This window comes from Phragmites australis, chromosome 7 (genome assembly GCF_958298935.1).
Source record: "Phragmites australis chromosome 7, lpPhrAust1.1, whole genome shotgun sequence".
Lineage (NCBI taxonomy): Eukaryota > Viridiplantae > Streptophyta > Magnoliopsida > Poales > Poaceae > Phragmites > Phragmites australis.
Window position 1 is genome coordinate 26,091,282 of NC_084927.1, and position 24,313 is coordinate 26,115,594.

Here is a 24,313-nt window from a genome sequence, read left to right on the forward strand (position 1 = left end):
GTGGGACACCATTAGTACATACGGTTCTACACTTTGAACCGTCTGTACTGTTCTTTTTTTATACACGGTTCTAATTTAGAACCATCTATATTATTCCTGTTTATACAGATGATTTTAATTTGGAACCGTTTGTACTAATTAGTGTAGATGGTTGTAATTCGTAACCGTCTATATGGTAATATCATACTTTGTATAGGGGCATCTCACTAAATAGATTCTATAGTAGTGAAAAAAGAATAAAAGTTGTTACTCACTTTGTTAAAAAATATAAGACGTAATTTGTTTTGAAAAAGTCATTAAAAATAAATTTTGATTGTAAATTTCTCTTATAATATATTACCAATTGCTATAAAATCAACATCATATTAAAAATACTTTAAAATATAAGTCTATTAAACAAATTTTATATACCAAACATACATATAATTTAACTAATTACCGATCAAAACTTATAACGTTTGATTTTTTTAAACAAAATATGCATTACCTTTTTAAACAAGGGTGTAACAGCTAGGCCCAATCACACACGTAGATGTTCTGATGCAACTTCCATGTATTTTCTGTGCTACTGAAAGTTCTTTTCCTCGCGATATACTTTTCTTATGCAGAAAAGGCAAGTGATGCCAGAGCTGAGAGGAGTCTCTGTCGAGAGCACGATGCAAAAGTACTCAATGTTTAGCCTCAAACTTATGAAGTTTATTTTTTTCAAAACAAAATACGTATTATATTTTTAAACGAAAGGAGTAACAGGTAGGTCCAATCACGCACCCGTAGATGTTCTTATGCAACTTCCACGTATTTTCTGTGCTACTGAAAGTTCTTTTCCTCGCGATATACGAACGTGTTGTAGCAGTACGTATTCCCGCTGAGAAGGTTGTCTAGATCCAGAAGCAATCACGCATCCATGCATGTATTTTGTACACGCATGTATCATATGGTGAACATACTGTATCTACGTACTTACCCAGACGGACCCCAAATGGATTGTCCTTGGAAGTCGTGACAAAACGAAACAAAGAAATAATAAAGTGATAGGCTACACGTACGTACGTTGCGTGCAGGTTGGACCTCGAAACTTCTTCGCTGCCATATTATTATATCCTATTACTCCCTCCACTTATAAGTACAGATATTTTAGATAAGTTCGATTAAATTTTTTGAAGCTTTATCACCGATAACTTTTGAAATATTTATTTTCAAAATATTAAAATTATAAATATGGGTTTATCTTAAAAAAACTTTCATAGTATTATAAACTTATTAGATTATATAACTATATTTTAGTTAAAAATAATGGTCAAATGTATATATCAAAACCCTGCTATGTCTAAAATGTAAAGTATTTTTAATTGGAGGGAGTAATATTTATGATTAAATGGACGGCTCAGACGATGCATGCATCACGAATAGAAGGAAAAAAGAACACGGGAATGATCAAGGCAATGTCGTGAGCGTGCGACGACGGGACGCGATTAATTAACTAATTATTAAACTAAGACTCCAGATGGTGCCATTAAACTCTTCTCTCCAACGCTAATCACAGTGATCCATCGCAATGTCAATAAAATAATATTGGTCATGTCAAGGGGAGATAGAAAATTACTGTGCTAGGCAAGTAGGCATCACAGCAGCAGCGTCAGGCGCGCCCACCCACTAACCCCGCTTTCTTTACTCGCGAAATCTGTTGTTTAGCGAGCTCGGCGAAAGTGAAATATGGATTGGACTCGACCGATGAATTATTAAAAGCCTACCGCGAGTCATGCATGCACCTTCCCTACAGCTAGACGGCTACAACTCCTAATTAACAATGATCGTAGGAGGGTAGAAATTGATTCGTGATCTTAGTGAAATTATTTTTTATGCATGTTCTTTTTTAAAAATCTGGACAGACCTGCTTAAAGATATGAGCAAGGATGCCAAGGCCTATTACAGACGGTGACACACCCTGTCTTCTCGGCAACAACTTTTAAGTACTCCGGCCGGCGGCCAACTGATGATCCTTCCTGGTGAAGAACAGGTGAATGACGAATCAATGCTGCAGGAGGATGAAGATATGTCACTGTAGTCTTTTGATATATGTGATCTCCATAATAGTCTTGTTTTGATACTTTTCAGTCTGTTTGAACACTATATAGTTTCGGTTCATCAGGGTTGATGATGTTTTGTTACATCGTTCCTTTTAAATCCGAACTCTAGTCACCTGCTGCCGTAAGTCTTGGATGTACGAACTAGATTTCGTTATTTTGTAATGAAAATGGGGTTTTCCCATGTCAAAAAAAGAAAACAAATCCAGTTAAAGTTTAACTGGAAACCATTTTAATTTCAAAGTCACGTATAGATATTTATTGTTAGTTTGGTTTGTTGAGAAAATCTTTATATAGAAATTCCGTAACATTTGGTTTGTAGTCATATCTTAAGTGGAGTCACTCCCCAACATCTATGATATCCTAAACTCTCTTCTCTATGCTCTTCCAAACTTCCTTGTCTTGGATCTTAGCCTATTAATAGGGTAGTCTTCTATTTAGGTGAGGCTACCACTATAATGATAGTGATGCTTGTTAGAAAAGTGCTCTTTACTTCAGCGCGTAGGGCCACAATTGATGTCCTCTTAGCTTCTACTTATCATCACCATGGGCAACACGTCAGATAGATGTAGTAAGTATGAAACTTTCCTGATACAGTGTTAGAATATACTCCCTCCGATTGCAAATATAGGTCTTTTTAGACTTGTGCACAAGGATTAAGAAAGTAGATCAAATAATCTTGTTACTCTTTATTTATTCTGCATTGAAAAAGATAACTCATTCATTTGTGAGAGCGATAGTATTTATTAAACAAGGGCAAGATGGCAACAAAAGAGAAAAAAATACATAGAAGTTCGAGAATAACTTATATTTAGAAAATAGTTGAAGAGTCTAAAATGATTTACATTTGCAACCAGAGGGAGTAACATATATAAGTGTAAGCATTAACATGAGAACATCAACCGATCCTTCCACTTCCATGATGGGGAGGGAAGACGGGAGCAATTGTGCTTATAGTGGCGGAGTTGATCACCATTTTTCGTAGGTGCAATGGGTGAAATAGGGAATTGAGAAGAGAAGAAAGAGAGGAGAATCTTGTTGTATGTGTTGTTGTGTGACACATAACTATAACAGAGTCTAGCCACCTATTTACATTTAAGGAGATGAAGTATGATAAATGGTCTGTATGAGCCTAGAGAAACATGACTTATATGAAAGGAAAAGAATTTAAGAGATTTTGAACTTTGAGTGAACTAAATTTTTCTTTGGATTGTTACTCTTTTCTCGTATAAATTGGTTTTGTATATCAAGTGAGGCGAAGAGCACAACAATTTGGCCATGGCTAGATGGAGAGATCATTCTTATGGTCATTTGAAAGAACTTTTAGAATTTAGCTAAAATCTATGCTAATTCTATGGATTTGAATCTCAACTATTCCCTGTACCAAGAAAACTCACGTTCGTCATAGTTAGGGTCACTAAGGTTTCTCATGCCAATAGCACCACGAGTCATGGAGCCACAGAACTCTGCCCCAACACCAACCACATGCATACAGATTTAACTCTAGTTTAACCAAGAGAACGAGTCAATGGCTCGGTTGGTCTGTCGCTCCATGTGTGAGCCCTGCCACCGGAGTTCGATCCATTTATCGGATTTAGGTTCTCATCTAGAGATTTATCCCTCAGTTATTCTTAAGATAAGATAGGCTCTAGGTATAATGTAGATACACACTTACCTGTTAAGTAGAATATACGTGCTCGTATATTATAAATTTAACGTATATTTTGGACGTGCACACGTGCTTAGAAGATAAGTGTGGTATGTGTAAATGATGTACGTCTAGATTGTACGCTAATAAAAAAACGCCGGTTCAGCCAAAAAGACCCAACATAATCGGATTGCTGGATTACTCTCACAGAGAGAGAGAGAGAGAGAGAGAAAGGATTACTACTACGGTGGTTCATCTCTTGGCTGAGATCGGCAATAATTGGCGCGTCCCAGACTACTGAAGCATGATCTCCGTGCAGCGCCGTGGGGCGACGCGATTGGGCCACCCACAAGCTTTTGTGTCAGGTCTCTTCACCGTGGCGCTCGTACGGACGTACGGACGCCGAGGCCGAGCAGCAGCCATCGCCCATCGAGCTGGAGCACCGAGCGATGATTCGACGCCGGCCATTGGTTGCCTTGGTTCTGCCCGTCTGCCGTGTCTGTCGCCCTATCTGTTGTAGTCATAGTAGCATCTGTCGCTCTACCTGATGTGATCGGACGTCTCAAGTTTTTTCGTGTAGGCGTCGGAGAGGGTCAGAGGATGGAGCATTGGTGTTGATCTCAGGCTAACCGAGGGACCGAATTTAAGGGGAGTTGAATTTCACGATATGCTCTGATCGGGGCACGTAACCGACAATTAATTAAGGTTCTCTGTGGTCCAGTGCTATAAAAGGCATGAGGTGAGCTAATGTCTGGGTGTGGTCCAACATCTTCTAGTCTTTCTCATCCTCACAAACTCGTTCCCTAATCTTGATCGATCTTTTGCTGGTGCCTACAGAAAGGCTGACGTCTTTTGCAGGACGACACCGCTAGCTTTCTTTCAGCATCCATGTATGACCAACTTCAGCAAGTGCTCCAAATCTGCTGTATCCAGTGCTATAGTACTTTGCATGGTACTGTAGCACGAGAAATCATCTCTAGCAGAATTGTTATCTACAGTGCTACGGAGAGAATATGGGGCTAGTGAATAATATATTATGAGCCTTGCTGTTGGTCTCATATTTTTCAATATGTGTCGAAGAAAAATAAGCAACAAGAATAACATAGTTGGAGTCCACAATCTCACATATTTCACTTACTTGGCTTAGGAGACAAGCCACCATGCGCACCTTACAGTACGAAAAATCTCGAACATCAAAGAACAAAATTTCCCCACTTCTCTCTATTGTCGTCTAAGGATCACAAAGTCGGTTAAGGTCAACAAGTGATCAAATTGGCTCTGATACTAATTGTAGGACCGAGATAGATAATTAGAGGGGGATGAATAGGGGCCTTACAAATTTCTTGCGAAATAGATGACCTACTTCTTATTCACCTAACACTCTTAAAAAACACACAAACAGAAGTATAAACTTTAGAGAGACAAAACAAGAAAGAAAATGCAATGTACGGATGGAATGTGAACCATAGGCTATATTTAATACCATTTTATGTGTCGTTGTGCATAAAGGTTTGAAACTTGAATGAATAACAAAGTAAAAAGACAGTCACCGAAAGAAATAACTTTCCAAGTTGATGGCTAGAGGCAAGAGGATTTAAGACCCCCGCAAATACATGAGTATATGAACGTTTATGCCTCTAGTAACAAGATGAATCACTTCACAAAGGTGGAAAAACTGCAGCTCAAAAATAAGAAGAAAATTATAATAAAAAAGAAAAAACTTACAAACTTGCAAGAGAACAAATAGAGAGACTAGAAGGAGGGAATTTAAACATATGTAAAAACATATACTTATTACTTAAAGAGGTTAGCCCTATTTGAGACGTATTATAAGAATTTTTCTCAAAAAACTTTCATATATTATATAGACTAATCATTCATCTTCTTCTACTCTAAAACCCTAGCACTATGCTCTCAAAGAGGCTCAAGTGACTGGTTCACACTCTCCTATAGCTCTACCCCTCTATTTATAGGTCTAGTAAACTTGACCCCTAAGTTTCTTAGCTTGTTACCGAAATACTCATCTCTTGTAGTACACTCCTAACTACCATTGATGGTATTTTATCCATTTCTTGCTTTGTCTATCGAATGGATGTGACGTCTTCACGACTTAGCTTTGTTTTGATGCAAGTTTCGTGATGGTGCCATATACCCCTCCAATCCTCTTACGATTTTGAGCCCAACCGTGAAACCTTCTTTATGCTTCTCGAAGCATGACTGATCATTTGCTTATACCTTAAACAAGCTCTCTGGTATCGACATGTGTACTCCGTCTTGCGATCCTGACCGCCGGCAAGTCTCTCCCGCTCCTGATCTCACGGGCCGCTTTGTCACTTGCACCGGCATCCTCTTCGCTTGACTTTGTCAGCAGCCGTATTCGACCTCCATACTTTGCTTGATATCCACGTGTTCAACTTGAATCACCCTTGACTCTGTCTGTCCTCCTTGATCGTCCGGCACCAAACACTCCATTTGGCCCCGATCACCCGTCATCTACCCCCAAGTTGCATCTATCACCTGCACATTATAAGACAAACAAACATATTTCTATAACTCCAACTCCAACTCCAACTCCAATTAATCCATAATCAAAATACTCAAACCACGCTCAAGAATCCAAAACTCGATAAACCAAATTAACAATCTTATCATTAATCATCACATATAAATTAAGACATAATTTAATTTAATTTTTCACACGTCTTTACATATTAGAGAAGATTTTGTAGCTAGTAAAAAATGCTAGCTCCTCAGAAAAAGTGATAGCTACAGGTGATAGTAGTTGTGTTTATCTTATGGATTGGCACAAACTGTGCTCCCCATGTGCTGGTGTCGGTTAATTACATTATTATATAAGGAGCGCTGGAACAATCCTAAATATGATGTGTGTACTTATTTAGAACTACTAAACGTGTACATTTGCAACAGTGTAAACATGTGGGGTCTTTATGAGATAGGGGCTTAGAATTCATTCAGCTACGTGGAATTTCGGATTAACTTGGAGATTCGTGCTCCAAGTCGTCTCTGGCGTCTCATATCTTCTTCTCCGACGATAATAATATCGCCTTTGCAGAGTTTGAGGTTCGGGTTAGGATCGAGCAAGTTCGTCGAGACATGACGCTAGGACGATGTGCCACCATGGCTGCAGGACGAGGAGGGTGGTGGATGGCGGCTGTGACATCGGTGTGGCGCAGGGAGCGAATGTTGATGTGTGGCGGATCAAGCAGCGGTGGTTTCGAAGGGAAGGGAAAGAAGCAAGCGTAGCGATATGCTAGAGTTTGGTAGATACTTTTAACGGAGTGCGTAACATTCTGTAAGACAATGTGTTCTATCTAAATAATAGTGACAATTTGTCACATGCTAGATTATGATATTTATTCGTGGCATGTGAGGAATTATCCTATACATGCTCAACCGAACCATTGATCTGCATTTTTAGAACATAAATATTTCGGGGTATTTCGCGTCAAGGAATTTCAATCAAAGTAAATGCATTCCAGTGATGGTGTTTGGATTTTATGAATGCTTCAAAGCAATTTCGAAAAGATAGTGTTCTCCACATTTTTAAGTAACTAAAATGCTATAAATTATTACTATGAGAGCTTCGGTGCATTTTCTCTCATCCGTCTCTTTTTTCTCTCGTACCACCAAATATTTTTTATCTAAGTTATTGTCCTTCTCCTGTAAAACATCCACAAACATCTCTTATGATCAACTCCTACGGGATTGCAAAATACAAAATCCATCGGTTTTCTTTATCCGCGTGTCTCTTGTTTCACACGTTTTGTAAAGACTCTGATATTTGGTGCTCCCAAAATGAATCAGAGCTATTCTTTCTTTGAGAAGCACCGAGACAAATAATAATTCAACAGAAAACACTAAAAGAGCATTCACCCTTTTTGTGGGGAGGGGGGTGACAAGAATGTGATCTCTTTGTGCTGAACATAAATCCCCAAACACCAGAAACCAATGTGGTCAAAACGTCTGATAACCACACCAGAAATGTTAGGAAGGAAAAATTAAACGAAATGCTAATGATAGCCCTTGGGTGAACCCCACCTGATGCAAGATTATAAATATGGGGAGGAAGGGTCCATCCGCAATGAATTGGGACAACAAAAAGGCCATCCTAACCCAACCCAACTCCTCCTTACATATATAGGAATAGCTCTCACCAATTTATTTTTCTTTTTCTAGTTTACTTATTGCCTTCCTTCTCTTCTTTTTAGCCCCTTGTAGCTTCAAAACACACTGTTCCTGTGATGGTGCTAAAAGAGTAGGGATAGACATGATTACTCCGTGAGTATCCATAAATCTACTATAATTCAACTTAATTTACTAACGGGCTAGATCAGTTGAATTAAAGTGGATCACGGATGGATCATCCCTGTAAAACAGCAACCCCCGATCCGGCGCCGGATGTGGACAGGTAACCGCATCCACCACACGGCACACGCCTTTGCTGCTTCTCGTACGTTGCCGGTGGTGGCCTCGGGTATGGGCGCAAGTGTCTCCTCCCTCCCGATCAGAGGCCGGATGGCGCCAAGGCTTCTTTTGCCATGTCTCGTCAGCTATTGTTGTCGGTAGGCCATGCTCCCACGATAATGCTTGCATTGTACGATCGATGCCTGACTTTCAGCTAACCAGCCCTGAAATTTGGCTAAATCTTTGCCAGGGAGTTGATTGCCGCCATACAGATCGACTCTGGATAACTTGGCTTGATTTAGGCCTACTGTGTAGATGCGCTACGAGTCTGGTCCATTGTAGACTGCCTGAAAATCAGCATTTCCAGTGAACAAGCAAAACGGATGTCGGACTGGAAATCACTATTTCAAATCTCGGTCCGACAAACTACCAGGATGATAAATAAAAAAGCTGCGTAAAATGTATGTTCAAGAGAGAGAGAGAGAGAATGGAAAGCAAAAGAGCCGCTGTCCGGAGTTTAGGGAGAGCCGGGCAGGTTCAGAGAATCAGAGAACATGCAGCTTGTTCAGAGTACACCGATCGTCTATCAGACCCACAAATCACTCACCGTATCGAATAGCGTATCGTCATCACGCGTCGTTGTTAGCACACAGCTACAGCAGCTGGGAAGCTACAGGATTAAAAATCACTTCTATCACCACTCCTACTTAGTGATGTTTATAGACTGCTTCGATCTTCTTCGTCCCTACGTCGTAGGTTATCGAAACTGGGAGAAGATGGCGGTGCCCTTGCCTTCTTTTAGGCGCGAGCATATATCCAAATGACTTTTGCTTCTTTCTGAAAGGGAGGAAACGGACGCGCGAAGACGGGGACGGACGGGGAGACCGGGCCGGTGGTTTGCAGCGCCACCCCAGCTGGCTCGCTCAACCTCCGAGTTCTTGCGTGTAATCTACTGGATAATTTCACGCAGATTCGTGGGACTGCTGTGCGCGGCTGCCAGAACTTGGGGGGCATTTGTGGCCGAATGGTCCGACGTTGTCGCTTCATCTTGTCAGGAGGGATTTGGGGACCTCTGAAATGTGGATTTCTGATTAGTTTACGAGAGTTTTTTTTTTTGTTGGATTCTAACTTTATTGCTCGAGAAATTACTCGGTAGTTTTGAATCTGATCTTAAATTTAGAAGCGACATGAAGAAAGAAAATTTTAGAGCCTCGTTTAAGACGGAGGAATTATTCTGATTCATACAAAAACTAAATTGTACGATGTGGAATTCATAACTATTTTTAGTTATTTTTAAGTTGCAAAATAAGAAGTAATGCTGTCAATGTAAACAGTGACAGAATAGAAACATGATTTTAGTACGAGTACATACAACTCACAACTCATAAATAAAATAAAATAAGGAATTCTTCATTTCCTCATTCATATTATTATAAAAAACTATGCGGCCATGTGTTTGTGTGGTGCAAAATGGAATTGAGCCGAGGTCGATACGCAATTTATCCCCTCTGGGCTGTGCAGCTTGTGCGGCTACAAAGTGCAAGCCTTCCCCTTTCACAGACGTACCTGTCGACGTTTAAAAAAAAAGAGAAAAGAAAAGAAAACGAGCACCGGTCGACGGTTTTATTCAAGGGAGGAAACCAACCTCCCCGTCTTGACGTTGTGGTTGCGTGACGTGTGGCGCGCACTAGAGGTAAGAGAGGGGCATCAGAGCACACGAGATTTTGCTTTTGTCAAATCAAACCGAACGGGAGCAGATGCCGTGCCTGCACTGCTGCACGTACACGTCGGTGAGGCCGATCGAGAGGGACGTCCCGTTTTTGTCTTTTTCGTTTATCATTATACATGTTATATTTTTATCTAAAATTTTTTAAAGCGCCGGATGATAGCATACATTACACCACAAAATTTTTAGATTTTTTATGACTATTTTAATAGTTTTTAAAATTTTGAGAGCGCTGTATTTTTATTTTTTGAGAGTTTTTTTATTTTTACATTGTCTAACTTGTAGGAGTTTTTTATTTTTACATTTTCTAACTTAAAAAATTAAATAAATAGATTTTGGATGAAAAAAATTTATGACTATTTTAATAATTTTTAAATTTTGAGAGCATTGGATCGCTGCATTTTTATTTTTTTAAAATATCCGATCCTTCTAACAGACGGTAAGAGTATAGAGTTCTAAAATTTTAAAATAGACATATATATTTGTAATTTTCGGATTTAAAAATATAAAAATAAAAAAGGTCCGATTAAAATGGCGACAAGTCACCTCTGCATTGGATTTTGGTAGCTCCGGCAAAGCCCAAATTGAATGTGGCCCAACAAAACTGTTGGAAGCTTTGTGCGCTGTTGCCAGCCCAGCAACGCTTGGACCTCTCTGCTCGTTGTAGGACATGAATCAGCGTCAGCATCTCATCGTCAGCCAGGGGTGTTTGGGTTTGATCCGCTGCACCTATTTGCCGACAACGCAGATTGCATAGACTGAATTGAGACACCCAACCCAATGATATTGCTAAAAAAAAAGGAACTTCTAAACAGTAGTCAGCTAATTAATTTCTTGGTCGAATTTTGAACCCTCCGATCCACCCCGCGATTCGTGCAGCTCTCCTTCACGTCAGTTTCATTTGTCGTGGGCTGATTTTGTTTTGTTTGTGGGCTTTGGTTACTGTTTCGGCCTGTGGTGAGGCGGTGTGGACGAGGGGAGGCGAGCACGCCGAGCAGGCAGCCAGGCACTCAACCTGTGATTTATAATATATTTTTAAATCAATAAATTATAAATATATATGCTCGTTTTCAAAATTACAAATCTACACTCTTGCGCCCTTCCAACGGTGAGAGAAAATATCGTGTTCCAATACTCACAAAATTCAAAAAAACTATCGAAATAGCAATGAAAAATTCTAAAAAAATTCTGTCATGTAGAGAATGATATCATCTAGCTCTTAAAAAAAATTAGACAAAAATATGAGTTATACAATGAAAAAAAAAGACAATTTTCACGGATCATGGAATTCGTCTTTTTTGCTTATCATTGCACAAGTAATTTTTGGAGTTGAAATATTTTGGAGAGTTAGATGATAGCGTTCTTTTACACAGCAAAGTTTTGTATGGCTATTTCGATAGTATTTTGAATTTTGAGAGAATTGAACATAATATTTTTTATTTTTAAACATGTTTCCCGTTGAAAAGGCGACATCTAGATTTGTAGTTTTTTCAAAATGAGCGCATATATGTGCAATTTTTTATTTAAAAATATATAAAAATAAAAAATTACTATTTAGATAGTTATGAGAGAGTGGAAAGATGATCGGGTGTCCGTTAAGGGAGAGGGAAAGGTGAATCGCCGAGTCAATTTGTTTCACCCACGACGTGTCTGTGTGAGAGTGGAACCGCTACCGGTGTCACTTCAAATCCTTGTACTTTTTGTTTCTCATGCCGGTTAATATAACTCACCTCTATTAAAAAAATTGTATTTTCCTTTAGCCCTTTTTTATATTTTCCTTTATGTTGTGTTTTTTTTTGTTAAACCTGAAATTGACACTCCAATAATTTTGCAAGTAAAATGAAACCTTGATTCTGTTTCTGCCTCAATCCTTTGTTAGTCATTTTGTTTATTTGATAATTTTTTATATTTCAGATGGTTTTTTGTTTGTTTGTTGCAGCTTCTATTCACCCAATGAATAAGAAATTTAAATTAGTCCATAGAAATACTCCATATACGAATTTGTTTGAAGAAGCCCATGTGGGAGCAGGCCCATCAGGCAAAGAAACCCAGGTGCGAAGGGGGACCAGACCTACCAGTTAGCCCATGTGCAGTGCGAAGAAAAGCCTGTTGAAAAAGGAGTCCAAACTTATAATCAATTCTTTGCGCAAAAAACAAAAACTGACTGAAAACAAACAAAAAGATAGTCACATTTTCATTTACACAAAACCATCTGATTCATGACGTGTCACTTTTTCACTAATTTAAAATCTAACTGTAATTAGAAAGAAAAATAGTTAGCTATCAGGTAGTCATAGGTAGTCATTCCAAAAAAATACTGATACAAACTGAAGATAAATGAAGAGAAGCAGTAATAGTCACTGTAAAAAAAGGTGGAAATGGAAGGGGGTAAAACTGAAACGGGAAGTAAGGGTGTTTGTTTCCACGATATACTTATCAGCAACTCATCCTAATACGCCATTAAAAAAGCTCATCCTAATACGACTTATAAAGTGATAGTAATAGTTTACTTAGGAATCACGCCCATCCTCTAATCCTCTTCTCTTATTATCTACATCTGATGGCCCAGGGGCAGCCTGCTGCGCTGCATCAGCTGCTGGTACACGGACGCGGTTGCACCGCCGGCGTTGCCATTGCCCTTCGCCTCCGACTTGGGCACCACGAGCCCGGCGGCTTCCATCGCCTGCCGTTGCCTCAGGAACGGGTGCAGCGGCGGCGCCAGCATCGGGAGGTGCAGCCCCTCGACGGGCCCGAGCCCCGCGGGCATCGGCAGGCTCGGCAGCGCCGCGGGGCCGAGGGCGGTGGAGTACGGGTAGTTGCCCATCGGCGCGAGCGGATCCCTCGGCGGCAGGCCGAACGGCACACCGCAGCCGCCGAACCGCGTCAGGCCGGCCTGCACCGGGGGGTGCTCCGGCCTGCGCGCGCCGGCGTGGGCCTGGCCGGGCGCGGCCATCGCCGCGGAGCTCGGGTGGCCGCTGTTCCTGGGGGCGGGGACCTCGTGGTTGTGCTTGCCCTCGTACGTCGTGATCACGGACTTGAGGTCGTGCGACGCGCGCTCCACGTGCTTCCGCACACAGCACCCCGGGTGCGTGCACTTGTAGTAGCTCCTGAACACGACGCAGAGTGAGACAACAAATTAACACAGAACAACAACCGATTCTTGGAGCTCTGAAAAAACTGTTCATGTCGCAGACAAACCTTGGATTCGGGTTACCCTTGACGACCTTCTGCCCGTACTTGCGCCAGCGGTAGCCGTCGTCCAGGATGTCCACCTCGCTCGTCGTCTGGATCACGACCCGAGGCTCGCGGACAGCTCTCGATGCAGTGCTCATATCAATGGCATATGACTCCAGCTTCCTGAAGCATTCAGACAGGCGGGTCTACGTGAGCACTACTACTAAGCCCATACATCTGCAAGCTACAATGCACACTTCCCCTGAGGACCAGGCTGAAAAGACACAAGCTACTGACCTTCGCTTGGATTCCAGTTCGTCGCCCTCGGCATCGGCACCGCCCTGGGACATACTGCCATGAGTCACCCTGTCGTCCCCGTCCACCTCGTCAGACACCGCAGACGTCACATCCACACCCTCCGGGGACTCGAATCGAGCGCCGTCGTGGACCTGCATAGACGCCGACGAGTCACAGAGCTCACCCGGAACAGAAGGGGGCGACGAAGCGTCCAGGCCGTCGCCGCACAAGTCCTGAACGACAGCATTGTTATGCCACAGGTGGCTCGCTTCCCCCACGTTTGCTTGTGATCCTGGGTTGTCGGTCGCGTCCGTCTGCGTGTCGCCGAAAGGGTGGACGGGCGGGACGCCCGGCCGGCGGCTCTGCGCGGGCTTCGGGTGGTTGTGCGTGCCCTTGTAGATGATCTCCGTGATGTGCCCCTCGTGCGAGCGCTCCACCTTCTTCTTGACCTGACAGTTCGGGTGCGTGCACTTGTAGTAGCTCCGTGGGTACTCGCTGTGCTTCACTTGCTTCTGCCCGTACTTCCTCCAGCTGTACCCGTCCTCCGCCGGCGCAGTGGTGGCCATTGCTGGGTAGTCTCCCCTCGCGTCGCCTTCATCTGCCGTCTGGCCCTGATCCGGAGGTGATAGGTGTTCATTTCCTGCAGCGGTGTCAGGTGCAAGATGACTGAGCTTGGAGTCATGAGAACAACTCTTCACAGTCTGCCCGTTGAGCTTCTGTTGGCCCAGCAAATTAGCCTCTTGTACCGTCTGAATATTGGTTTCAGTCTTGACAGAAACCTGCGTGCTCGGTAGGGATGGATGCTGATTGTTGCATAAACATTCCTGAAGGAACAAAGATGTCTATTAGCTCCGAAAAAAAAGGCAAGTGAAGATGTATCGGATCGGTAATAAGGGAAATAAAAAAAATGGCCATGGACATTTTGAAAACATATCATCACCACGTTTTTCTAATCCTAATAGAACAGGAAAAAACAGTTAAACAGTAAGGAGCAAAAAAAATCTACCGCAGAGTCACCGACTTAACCATTTAAGTGAAAAAAATATTTTACAACGAACTTAGTAAATCTATCTAGTTCCACCAGAATCTGGCTGGTCCCCAGGTTCTTACTCCATTTAGTATCAACAATAATGGGCACGAAAGTAATAGCGGCATTACCAGACACCTTGCTATAACTGGTCTTACAAATGCTCACAAGATAGATAAGATGCAGTGCTCCAACCATTTCAAAAAATTACACACTGTGTGCCAATCAATTACAGGTATACAACCAATAAAAGACTTCCAGAACAAAATCCAATTTATTAAATCTAGTATTCATCTAAACTTGCGGCAAAAATTTGGAAATAATCATAAATGCCAACCGCGTGGTTATATGAATGCTATTTAGTATAGCAATTATTTCATCATTAGCACAGAAGCAGAATGTCAATAGGACTACCCTATGAACCATTCAAATAGTTACTGACCTTGTTTTCTTCAGAAGTGTAGAGTGAGGGTTTCAGCTCCAAAGGCTTGAAAGAAAACGCACCAGTGCATTCTCCAAGTGGAGGACCTTCAAATCTAATAGGATCATTGTCATTTGAGCCACCAAGCATGAGTAACTTCCCCGTGGTTGGCGAGGCTTGGCCCTGAAACATTGTAAGGAAGAAAAACCATTGTCGTCAGGTAAGTACTAGCTTCAGTATCAAGGTGTCTGTCTTTTGCAAGTAATCACCATGTATCACACATATAGTGAGAAATGATTGTTCTAGTCATTATACATGAAAAAGAACAGAACAAACACATAATTTTCCTATCTCAGTTTCTACAACAGCAACAACCATTATGTTGGTCTTCCAACGAGGGACGAGGGGTGAGAAAAATTTGGCTCCGTAATGTGGGGTGTGCATTGCTAGATTACTCTGGAAGGCTTGGGAATTGATCATACTATTTCTGTTTTCGAGAAAACTTTGGAAAGATTTGGATGACACTATGGTATTTATTTATTTTTGCTTTTGATAAAATAATCACAGCTTGTTTGGAAAGAAGAGACTATGGATGCTGGAAAACAAAGCATCATGGAGCCAAATTAGAACTTTCACAAACTTCCGAAGAGGTCAAAAGTTCAGTAAAGCAAACATTCTTGAACTGCCAATTTAGCATCCCATAGAAAAGCAATAATAATTCCAGGACACTTTATTTATTTTTGCTTTTGAGAAATAATCACGTCTTGTTTGGAAAGAAGAGACTATGGATGCTGGGAAACAAAGCATCATGGAGCCAAATTAGAACTTTCACAAACTTCCGAAGACGTCAAAAGTTCAGTAAAGCAAACATTCTTGAACTAACAATTTAGCATCCCATAGACAAAAGCAATAATAATTCCGGGACACCCTCACACTGAAATCATAACATAGAGAACAACACATACCATGGCATTTGAAAGGAAGACTGGTGACTCCAACAGCGTTGCCGGGCTCAGGCCAGGTGGGATGGTGAGGTAGGGCGATGGAGCTCCTGACACTGAATTATCAGCTCCAACTGCTGTGATGAACGGCATGCTGAGCTTCGCCACGCTGAATCCAGCTCTTGACTGCATCCTCTCGGCGAGGCTGCTCCTGGCACCAGACTTCTGGCCAAACTGCGGGGTCATTGGCAGCGACCGCCCATCCTCCCTAGGCGAGCTTATGGCGACTGACAAGCCATGCTTCTCAAATCCGGCCTTAGCGCCATCATTGTGATGTCCTCCAATGGTGTCTGGTGGAAATGCTCTGGTCAGGACGCCCGGCATCAAGGATTGTGGGCCTGGTTTAGGATCCTTCCACTCCTCCATGGCTAGATGGCCATCCATTTCAGCTTGTTGGATTGCTCAGCCTGATGGTTGAAAAACAATTACATTTTAGCAGTAGTAAAAGTTCTGGCCAAACAATAGCTCGAAATTTAAAGAGCTAGGCTACATCAGGAAGGACATATTCAGTGACTACATTCAGGGATCTGCTAGCAATAGTGATCTTTGTTTTGATGAATAGATGTGCAGAAAATTTGTCAATTGAAACAAGAAAAAAGGAAATCAATGGATGGAATCTGTTAGTTTCACACAAGTCTTAGGAGCAAGCACCATAAACCACATGCATCAAGAATTGAGCTGAAGAAGCGAAAGAGGCGAACCCGGACTGCCTGCAACAAGGTTATTTGGAGGAAAAAAAAAAGTCAACTTCAGTGCCAGAGCCAATAAACACCATAATTTTCTGAAAGATGGCATTCTTCTCCAACAGGAAACATGAATATTTTCCCTGAAAGAACAACAACCCCTATATTTTCTATCAGAGACACAAATGCAACTTCTCCAGATCACCACAGACTTGAAACTTCTCTTTACAAACTCCAAATTTTCTTTTTGAGGCCGATTCCGAAACTGAAACCGTGTCCATGCCAGCAAACGACAACTCATGACAGTAACACGAAAGGTTAGGTCGATGAGACCGACAAAGTCCTCCACAAACGAATAAAAAACCAAAAGGAAATCAAAAAATAAAAGGAGGACGTGCCCGTTCCATCCCATTCACTTCAAGAACAGGAAAAGAGAAGGCCATGGACCCCAATCGTTGCGTGCTAGCCTGGGGACCGAGGACTCCCCTATGGCTCGGAGCCCAAAGCCCATAAGGCATAACAACAGGGAACAACTTTCCCCAAGAGCTCTTCAAAATTACTACTGCTAGTTCTACGGACTTATGGAATTTCTAGGTAAAATAAAAAAGATCACATTTTGATGGCAACGGTGAACATACGCTATAAGAGAAAGTAGGCATGGATAACAAGAACACCAGAGGTGGGGAAAAACAGATATAGAAATATTCAAGAACGTGCGGGTGACCCGAACAGCGAAGAACAAAGAAAGATTAATTTTTTGTGTCAAAAGTGAATGGCTCAGCTCAGTCTTCTCCAGAACATTTGATTTCGATACCTGCAGGAGATGGATGCACCAGTGATTACACGAGAAACACGGAACTGGAGGAAGAAGAACCAACCAGAGATCAGAGAGAGGGAGAGGAAAAACCAACATTTAATCTCATTTGCAAAAGGTCGATCGGCGCAAAGCTTCTGCCTTTATCGCCAAATGGAACGACGGGGAAGACAAGCACTCGCATTCAAAAATAAGACAGGCCCGCGTCAGGATTCAGGAATAACACTCTTTGCGAAGAGAAAATGAGCCGACCAAAAAACAATCCATCGACGCCAAATTCGGAAACTGAACCGTCAAACCTTCGTCGCCACAAACCCGAATTTCGAATTTCTTTTCCCCTCAAATCAGGATAGAATGGCAAGATCTTTAACATAAGAACAGAAAAAAATCAGATCACACACGAAAATCCACAGAGGAATCCATAGGCTACAACCAAATCCCCTCACGGCGGACAGCAGGCCTGCATTTCCTCGCAGACGGCTGGGTAATAACCGAAGAGTTTATTGGCGGAGCACTCGAGAGGAATGGAACGTGAACCTGTGATAGAAGGGCAATGGCGATGGAAGAAGATCGCAGGAGCCCAATGGCGAGGCTCCCACTTCTGGCCTTCTCCCCCGGACGGCTCAGTCCACCAATGACCAAGAAAGCGCAACAGGAACGAAGCACAAGGATCAGGGACAAATGATGAGCTGCAACCGCAGGGAGTCAGGAAAAGAAGGTTCCTCCTGCCATTACTACTCGGCTCCCTCGCCCTCTCCTCTCTTTCTCTCTCATCGGTTTCATTTCACATTTCTTTTATGCTAGAGAGAGTGAGAGGACGGAAGAAAAAGGAGAGGAGAAGAAACAGAATACAGAGGAGAGAGAGGAGGGCCGGTTTGACCAAGAGAGGGTAGGAGATGTGCGGCGGGAAGGATCCGTTGGGGGTCGAGACGGATAAGAGAGGAACGGACATACGGAAAAAATTTGGTGCAAAACAGCCATGAAGGATGCAGTTGATCCACCATTCTAACGAAGGATCCATTCTAGTTTTTGGATAGAGGTAAGATAAACGGTATTTACTATTTATACATTTGTATTTATTTTCTTATTTGTATTAAAGGTTTTTTTTATTTCGATGACGTGCTCGGTGCCTGTGGTTCTCCCTCTTGCAAACTGCTTTTCCCTGTCGCTCCTGTTTTGATTTTTCGTTCAGTTGGGATTTTAGGTTTGTTTGTTTGTCATGGAGCTTTTGTTGTTTTCGAATTTGTGGATTTTAATTGAGGTTCGTTTGTGCTCTCTATAGTGCAGATTTTTGTGTTTATAAGAACAAAAATGCGAAATTCGAATTTTGGGTTTATACTTGTACCGTACTTAGATGTTATACCGTATGATAAGCAATTGACAACTTGAGTCAGAGAGTACAGTATTTGTGTACATTTGATTTAAAAAATCATATATTTCAGGCAATCCAACGGTGGCTCACTTACAAACATACTGTGCGTTTTGTTTTTCTCATGGTCTGGACCGTGACTGAATTGGTGTGTGTTCTTCACATAAACCTGCGGGAGAAGTTCAGTTTGAAGAATACCAGGGGGAACAAAAATTATATAATTAAGCCTGTCGCTTGAAACTTTTGAATTTCAAACTGAATATATGATTACATAATCTGAAAATGAAAATAATATGATATATTTAGATTTTGAACTTGCCTAGAAGTGTGCATACCTCATGAAAACTTCAGTTGCATATGAGAAAGTTAACTTCTGCTAGAATTCGTTTTTTTTAGAACGCGCCTTAGCATATTATTTCATTAAGAGGAAAGAGTTACAAGCGACCACACTATCGTGTCCAGGCGAACTATAGCGGCAGATTACATGATTGGGGATTATACGGTGAAACAATGACGACCTAAAAACTAGAGAAGTGACAACAACAACAATAGTGCTAAGAAGGCAACAACAACACGGCTAAGACGGTTGTAGAACCTCCACCGGTCGCCTGTTGCCAGCCTGCACCCAATAGCATCCTTCGTCCAAGATAGCCTGCTCAAATCACCTGCCAAGGTTGCGGTACGATTGAAGATTCTTTGGTTCCTCCTCATCCAGATACACCAGCTGGCCAAAATGAGAAGGGAGTCGAATTCGCGCCTGAGATCCTTTGGGAGTCGCTTGCGTGTGGTAGCCACCAATCCACCAGGTCCATGTCCGCCCGTGGGGTGAAACGATGAAGACATGCCGACTCAGTAGATGGAACCAAACTTCACGGCTATAGACACAACCGAGGAGCAGGTGTTGGATAGTTTTAGGCACCTGAGAACATAGGGAGCAAGGTCCACAATTTCTCAAGTTGTGCCTCTATAGTCGTTCATTTGTCCAGCAATGACCATAGAGCGCCAACCAAAAGAAGAACTTGTATTTTATCGGCGCCTTTGTCTTCCATAGTTGTTTCACTCCAGGGAGCTCCATTTGTCCATGGAAAAAAGCCCTATATGCCGATGATGACGAGTATTGCTGGTTTGCCAACCATTTTCAAATGAATTTATCTGGAGCCTCTTTTAGTTTGACATGTTCCATGGCATCCCAGACCTGGAGGTACGCGACTAGAATGGCAACCGTCAGCGACCCCGTGATGTCACGCACCCATTGTCAGTTGCACAAGGCATGTTCCACCAAACGTGAATGCGAGATGTGCTTGCCTACCACCGAGAACAAATGTGGCACCGTATGTTGGATTGAGTCACCGACCAACCATTTATCTGTCTAGAACAAAGCCTTGGAGCTATTGCCGATCTTGACCATGAAGGAAGCATCAAACATTGAACAGATGGTGCGCTCAGATTCCGTTGGCATGGTTACCCAGGTTCGCGAATTGTCCACCCGACATAGCCATTCCCAACGGAGGCGTAGCGCGAAGCCTAGGTACGAGAGGTTAAGAATCCATAATCCGACAGTCGGCTCGACCATTGAGCAGGACCCATGTGCTTGCGGTGGACAATAGGATAGCAATCATGTTGATCCACTGACACGAGTGTAACATCCTAAGTTTTAGCATATTAATTTATAGTAAATTTTGCTCCAAAATTAAAAAAATTGTGATTAATTAATCTAACTAAAATCGAGAAAATATACAATTGAATGTGTGTGTGTGTATTAATATGTGTATATACATTCAAATGTGTTACTTGGATAAGTATTCCAAAATACACTAAATTAATTACTAAACTTTTATGTGCGTTGAATTGTTCATATGCATTTAGTTTATTATTGTTATGGTTCTTTGTGTGGAGGTTTGAATTTGAATGTCTCTCAAATTCAAATCTACTCTTAGTTTCCCTTCAGTTCAAATCCAATTGAATTCAAATCCTCTCTCAGATCTCCAAGTCCAATCAAAATCATAATTAAAATATACCTATTTGAATTTATGCCAAGTCCAAAGTCAAATCTAAATTCAAATATCTCTTTTGAATTATCCCAAAAACATTTCCACCTTTTCCTTTTTCTTTTTCTTCCCTGGGCTAAATCTCCCTCCCTCTCTCTTTGCGCAGCCAAACGCACTGCCAACTTCTTTCCCGGCTCCACTCTCTCGCGCTTGGGTCACAGACGCACCATCGGCCTAGCTTCGCCCTCGCGTGCTAATATGAACAAGGGTTCCCGATCTTCCGAAAGGTTCTGGTAACTCTCGATTTGGTGGAAACGAGACACAAGTCGATCCGGCTTCCGAACAACACGATCCGAAACCCCGCAATCGCAGCACCACGTCTCCTCTGGTTATCAACCGGCGTTGCACGGTTGACCTCGCCAAGAAGGCTAAAATCCTTGCCTGCGAATCGAAGAACACAAGCAAGAACAAGGAAGAATGCAACCAAATTGCAGATGAATGATTAATCTCACGAGTTGGGGTCTCACAAACCGACGAAACGGCGAAACTGTTCTTGACAGAATAATCTAAGCAAAACCCGCCCTAACGAGAGCGGCGGCGGCTGATAATAAGGGTCTAGGGTCGTCACACCCCCTGGTCACGCCCCCCTAATGGGCTCAACGACGATACATGGCCCAACGGACCAAAAACGGTGACGCAGCACCGGGACAGATTCTGGACGCTGACTTGTTTCGACGTTTCCTGTTGACTCAGAAGGAATTTGGACCTCAAACCAACGCCATTGGTTTCCTTATAAAATTATCTTTCCAACCATATGTGAATCGTCGAAAACGGAGTCCGGATGCGTCCTGGGCGTCCGTTTTACTGCTCGCTGGTCCTGGAGGTCGAGGCTGATTCGGACTCGAGTTGGACTGGACCTCCTGCTGTTGTTGGACATCCTAGCTGCTCCTCCATGCCTCCAAGCCTTCCTCTATGTGTCTCCTTGTTCTCTCCATGATTTCTAAGCAACACATAATCATTAGGTAGTAATCTATTCTCAAAATTATATAAAGAGTTGCTTAGGAACGAGCTCACCTCTAAATCTAATTGTCGTGCGCGAGCTCTTGTGATTGGACCTTGAAAGTTCAATGGAGGATCAATGTATGTATCCGAGGGAGTGATGTCCTCATCATCCTCCCCCTCTTGAATTGGAGTCGTCCTCGACTCAAGCTCATCATCGGCTCCCAAGTAAGGTTTCAAATCTGCAATGTTAAAAGAAGGACTAACCCCGAACTCGGGTGGCAACTCAAGTTTATATGCATTATCATTTATTTTCTCAATTATCTTATAAGGACCAGCAGCTCTTGGCATTAATTTAGACTTACGCAGCTCTGGAAACCTATCTTTTCTTAAATGTAACTACACTAAATCACCCGGTTCAAGTTTGACTTCTTTCCTACCTTCACTACCAGCAATTCTATACTTTTCATTCATCTTTTCGATATTTATTTTAGTTGTTTCATGCAACTTACGAATAAAATCAGCACGTGCACTAGCATCACTATGTGTTCTTTCAGTGGTAGGTAAAGGCAAAAGATCAATAGGAGCGCGAGGGGTAAAACCATACACTACCTGAAAAGGACTTACCTTAGTGGTAGAATGTGTTGCCCGATTATAAGCAAACTCCACGTGGGGCAAACATTCTTCCCACATCTTCAATTTTTTCTTCAAAATAGCTCTCAACATGGTACCCAAAGTGCGGTTCACTACCTCTGTTTGGCCATCAGTTTGTGGGTGGCAAGTAGTAGAAAACAATAGTTTTGTACCCAACTTATTCCATAGAGTGCGCCAAAAGTGACTCAAAAATTTAGCGTCGCGATCTGAAACAATAGTAGAAGGCATACCATGCAAGCGAACAATCTCTTTGAAAAAGAGGTCAGCAATATAAACGGCATCATCACTTTTATGACAAGGTATAAAATGTGCCATCTTAGAAAAACGATCCACAACAACAAAAATACTATCCCTCCCCCTCTTAGTCCTAGGCAATCCCAAAACAAAGTCCATCGAAATATCTGCCCAAGGAATAGAAGGAACAGGAAGAGCCATATACAAACCATGTGGATTCAAGCGAGACTTAGCCTTTTGACATGTGGTACAGCGTGCCACGAACCGCTCAACATCTCTCCTCATCTTTGGCCAAAAGAAATGTGTGGCCAACATATCCTCCATCTTCTTAGCATCAAAATGTCCCATCAATCCTCCTCCATGTGCTTCCTGCAACAACAAAAGACGAACGGAACCAACTGGAATGCATAGACGGTTAGCTCTAAACACAAATCCATCATTGATCACAAACTTGTTCCATGTACGTCCCTCTTTACAGTTCAGCAATACATCTTTAAAATCAGGATCAAGCACATATTGTTCTTTTATTGAGTCAAGTCCAAAAATTCTATAATCAAGTTGGGACAACAAAGCATATCGTCTAGACAAAGCATCAGCAATTATATTATCCTTCCCTTTCTTGTGTTTGATAACATAAGGAAAAGATTCAATAAATTCAACCCACTTAGCATGTCTACGATTCAGATTATTTTGAGAACGAAGATACTTAAGCGATTCATGATCTGAATGTAGAACAAATTCTTTGGGCCACAAATAATGACGCCACGTCTCTAAAGAACGTACAAGTGCATACAATTCCTTATCATACGTAGAGTAATTAAGAACAGGGCCATGCAATTTTTCGCTAAAGTATGCAACGGGCTTACCTTCTTGCATCAAAACACCTCCAATGCTAACTCCACTAGCATCACATTCTAGCTCAAAGGTCTTACCAAAATTTGGAAGTTGCAGCAATGGCGCGTGCATAATCTTGTCCTTCAAAGTGTCAAAGGACTCCTCTTGTGCCTTACCCCAATGGAACACCACACCTTTCTTTGTCAACTCGTGTAAGGGGGCAGCAATGGCGCTGAAATCCTTCACGAAACGACGATAAAAACCTGCAAGTCCAAGAAAACTTCTCACCTGTTTGATGATTTGGGGCACCTGCCAACTCTTTATGGCTTCAATTTTCATCTCATCCACCTCAATTCCCTGTGGAGTAATAACATAGCCAAGAAAAGAGACTCGATCCGTGTAAAAGATGCACTTCTCAAGGTTACCAAATAAACGTGCATCACGTAAAGCATTAAAAATAGCACGTAAGTGATCCATATGTTCATCCAAAGACTTGCTATAAATCAATATGTCATCAAAGTAAACCAGCACAAATCGTCCAATAAAAGCTCTTAAAACCTCATTCATCAAACGCATGAAAGTGCTAGGTGCATTAGTTAAACCAAAAGGCATTACTAACCACTCATATAATCCGAATTTAGTTTTGAAAGCTATTTTTCATTCATCTCCAAGTTTCATTCTAATTTGGTGGTAACCACTACGCAAGTCGATCTTTGTAAAAATTACAGAGCCACACAACTCATCAAGCATATCATCAAGTCTAGGAATAGGATGGCGATATCGAATAGTAATGTTATTGATGGCTCTACAATCAACACACATACGCCAAGTACCATCTTTCTTAGGAACCAAAATCACAGGAACAGCACAAGGACTAAGGCTCTCACGTACATACCCGCGGTCCAAAAGCTCTTGGACTTGCCACTGAATTTCCT

The 24,313-nt window shown here is 42.1% G+C and overlaps 1 protein-coding gene across 3 annotated transcripts; it reads right to left on the minus strand.

Annotated features, from left to right (window-relative positions):
* Positions 1-12,183: 12,183 nt before the first annotated feature.
* LOC133924403 (probable WRKY transcription factor 20) lies at positions 12,184-18,186 on the minus strand. Of its 3 annotated transcripts, none has more exons than XM_062369918.1 (6): positions 17,838-18,186; positions 15,768-16,210; positions 14,824-14,985; positions 13,355-14,178; positions 13,082-13,240; positions 12,184-12,990 (listed from the first exon to the last, which is right to left on the minus strand). In XM_062369918.1, the coding sequence occupies exons 2-6, from the start codon at positions 16,185-16,187 to the stop codon at positions 12,435-12,437; spliced, it is 2,121 nt and encodes a 706-aa protein (XP_062225902.1). In that variant the 5' UTR covers positions 16,188-16,210; positions 17,838-18,186; the 3' UTR covers positions 12,184-12,434. The 3 variants fall into 3 exon arrangements, with proteins under 3 accessions (XP_062225902.1, XP_062225904.1, XP_062225903.1); XM_062369920.1 differs by lacking the exon at positions 17,838-18,186 and adding an exon at positions 16,455-16,880; XM_062369919.1 differs by lacking the exon at positions 17,838-18,186 and adding an exon at positions 16,505-16,879.
* Between the last annotated feature and the right edge of the window lie 6,127 nt (positions 18,187-24,313).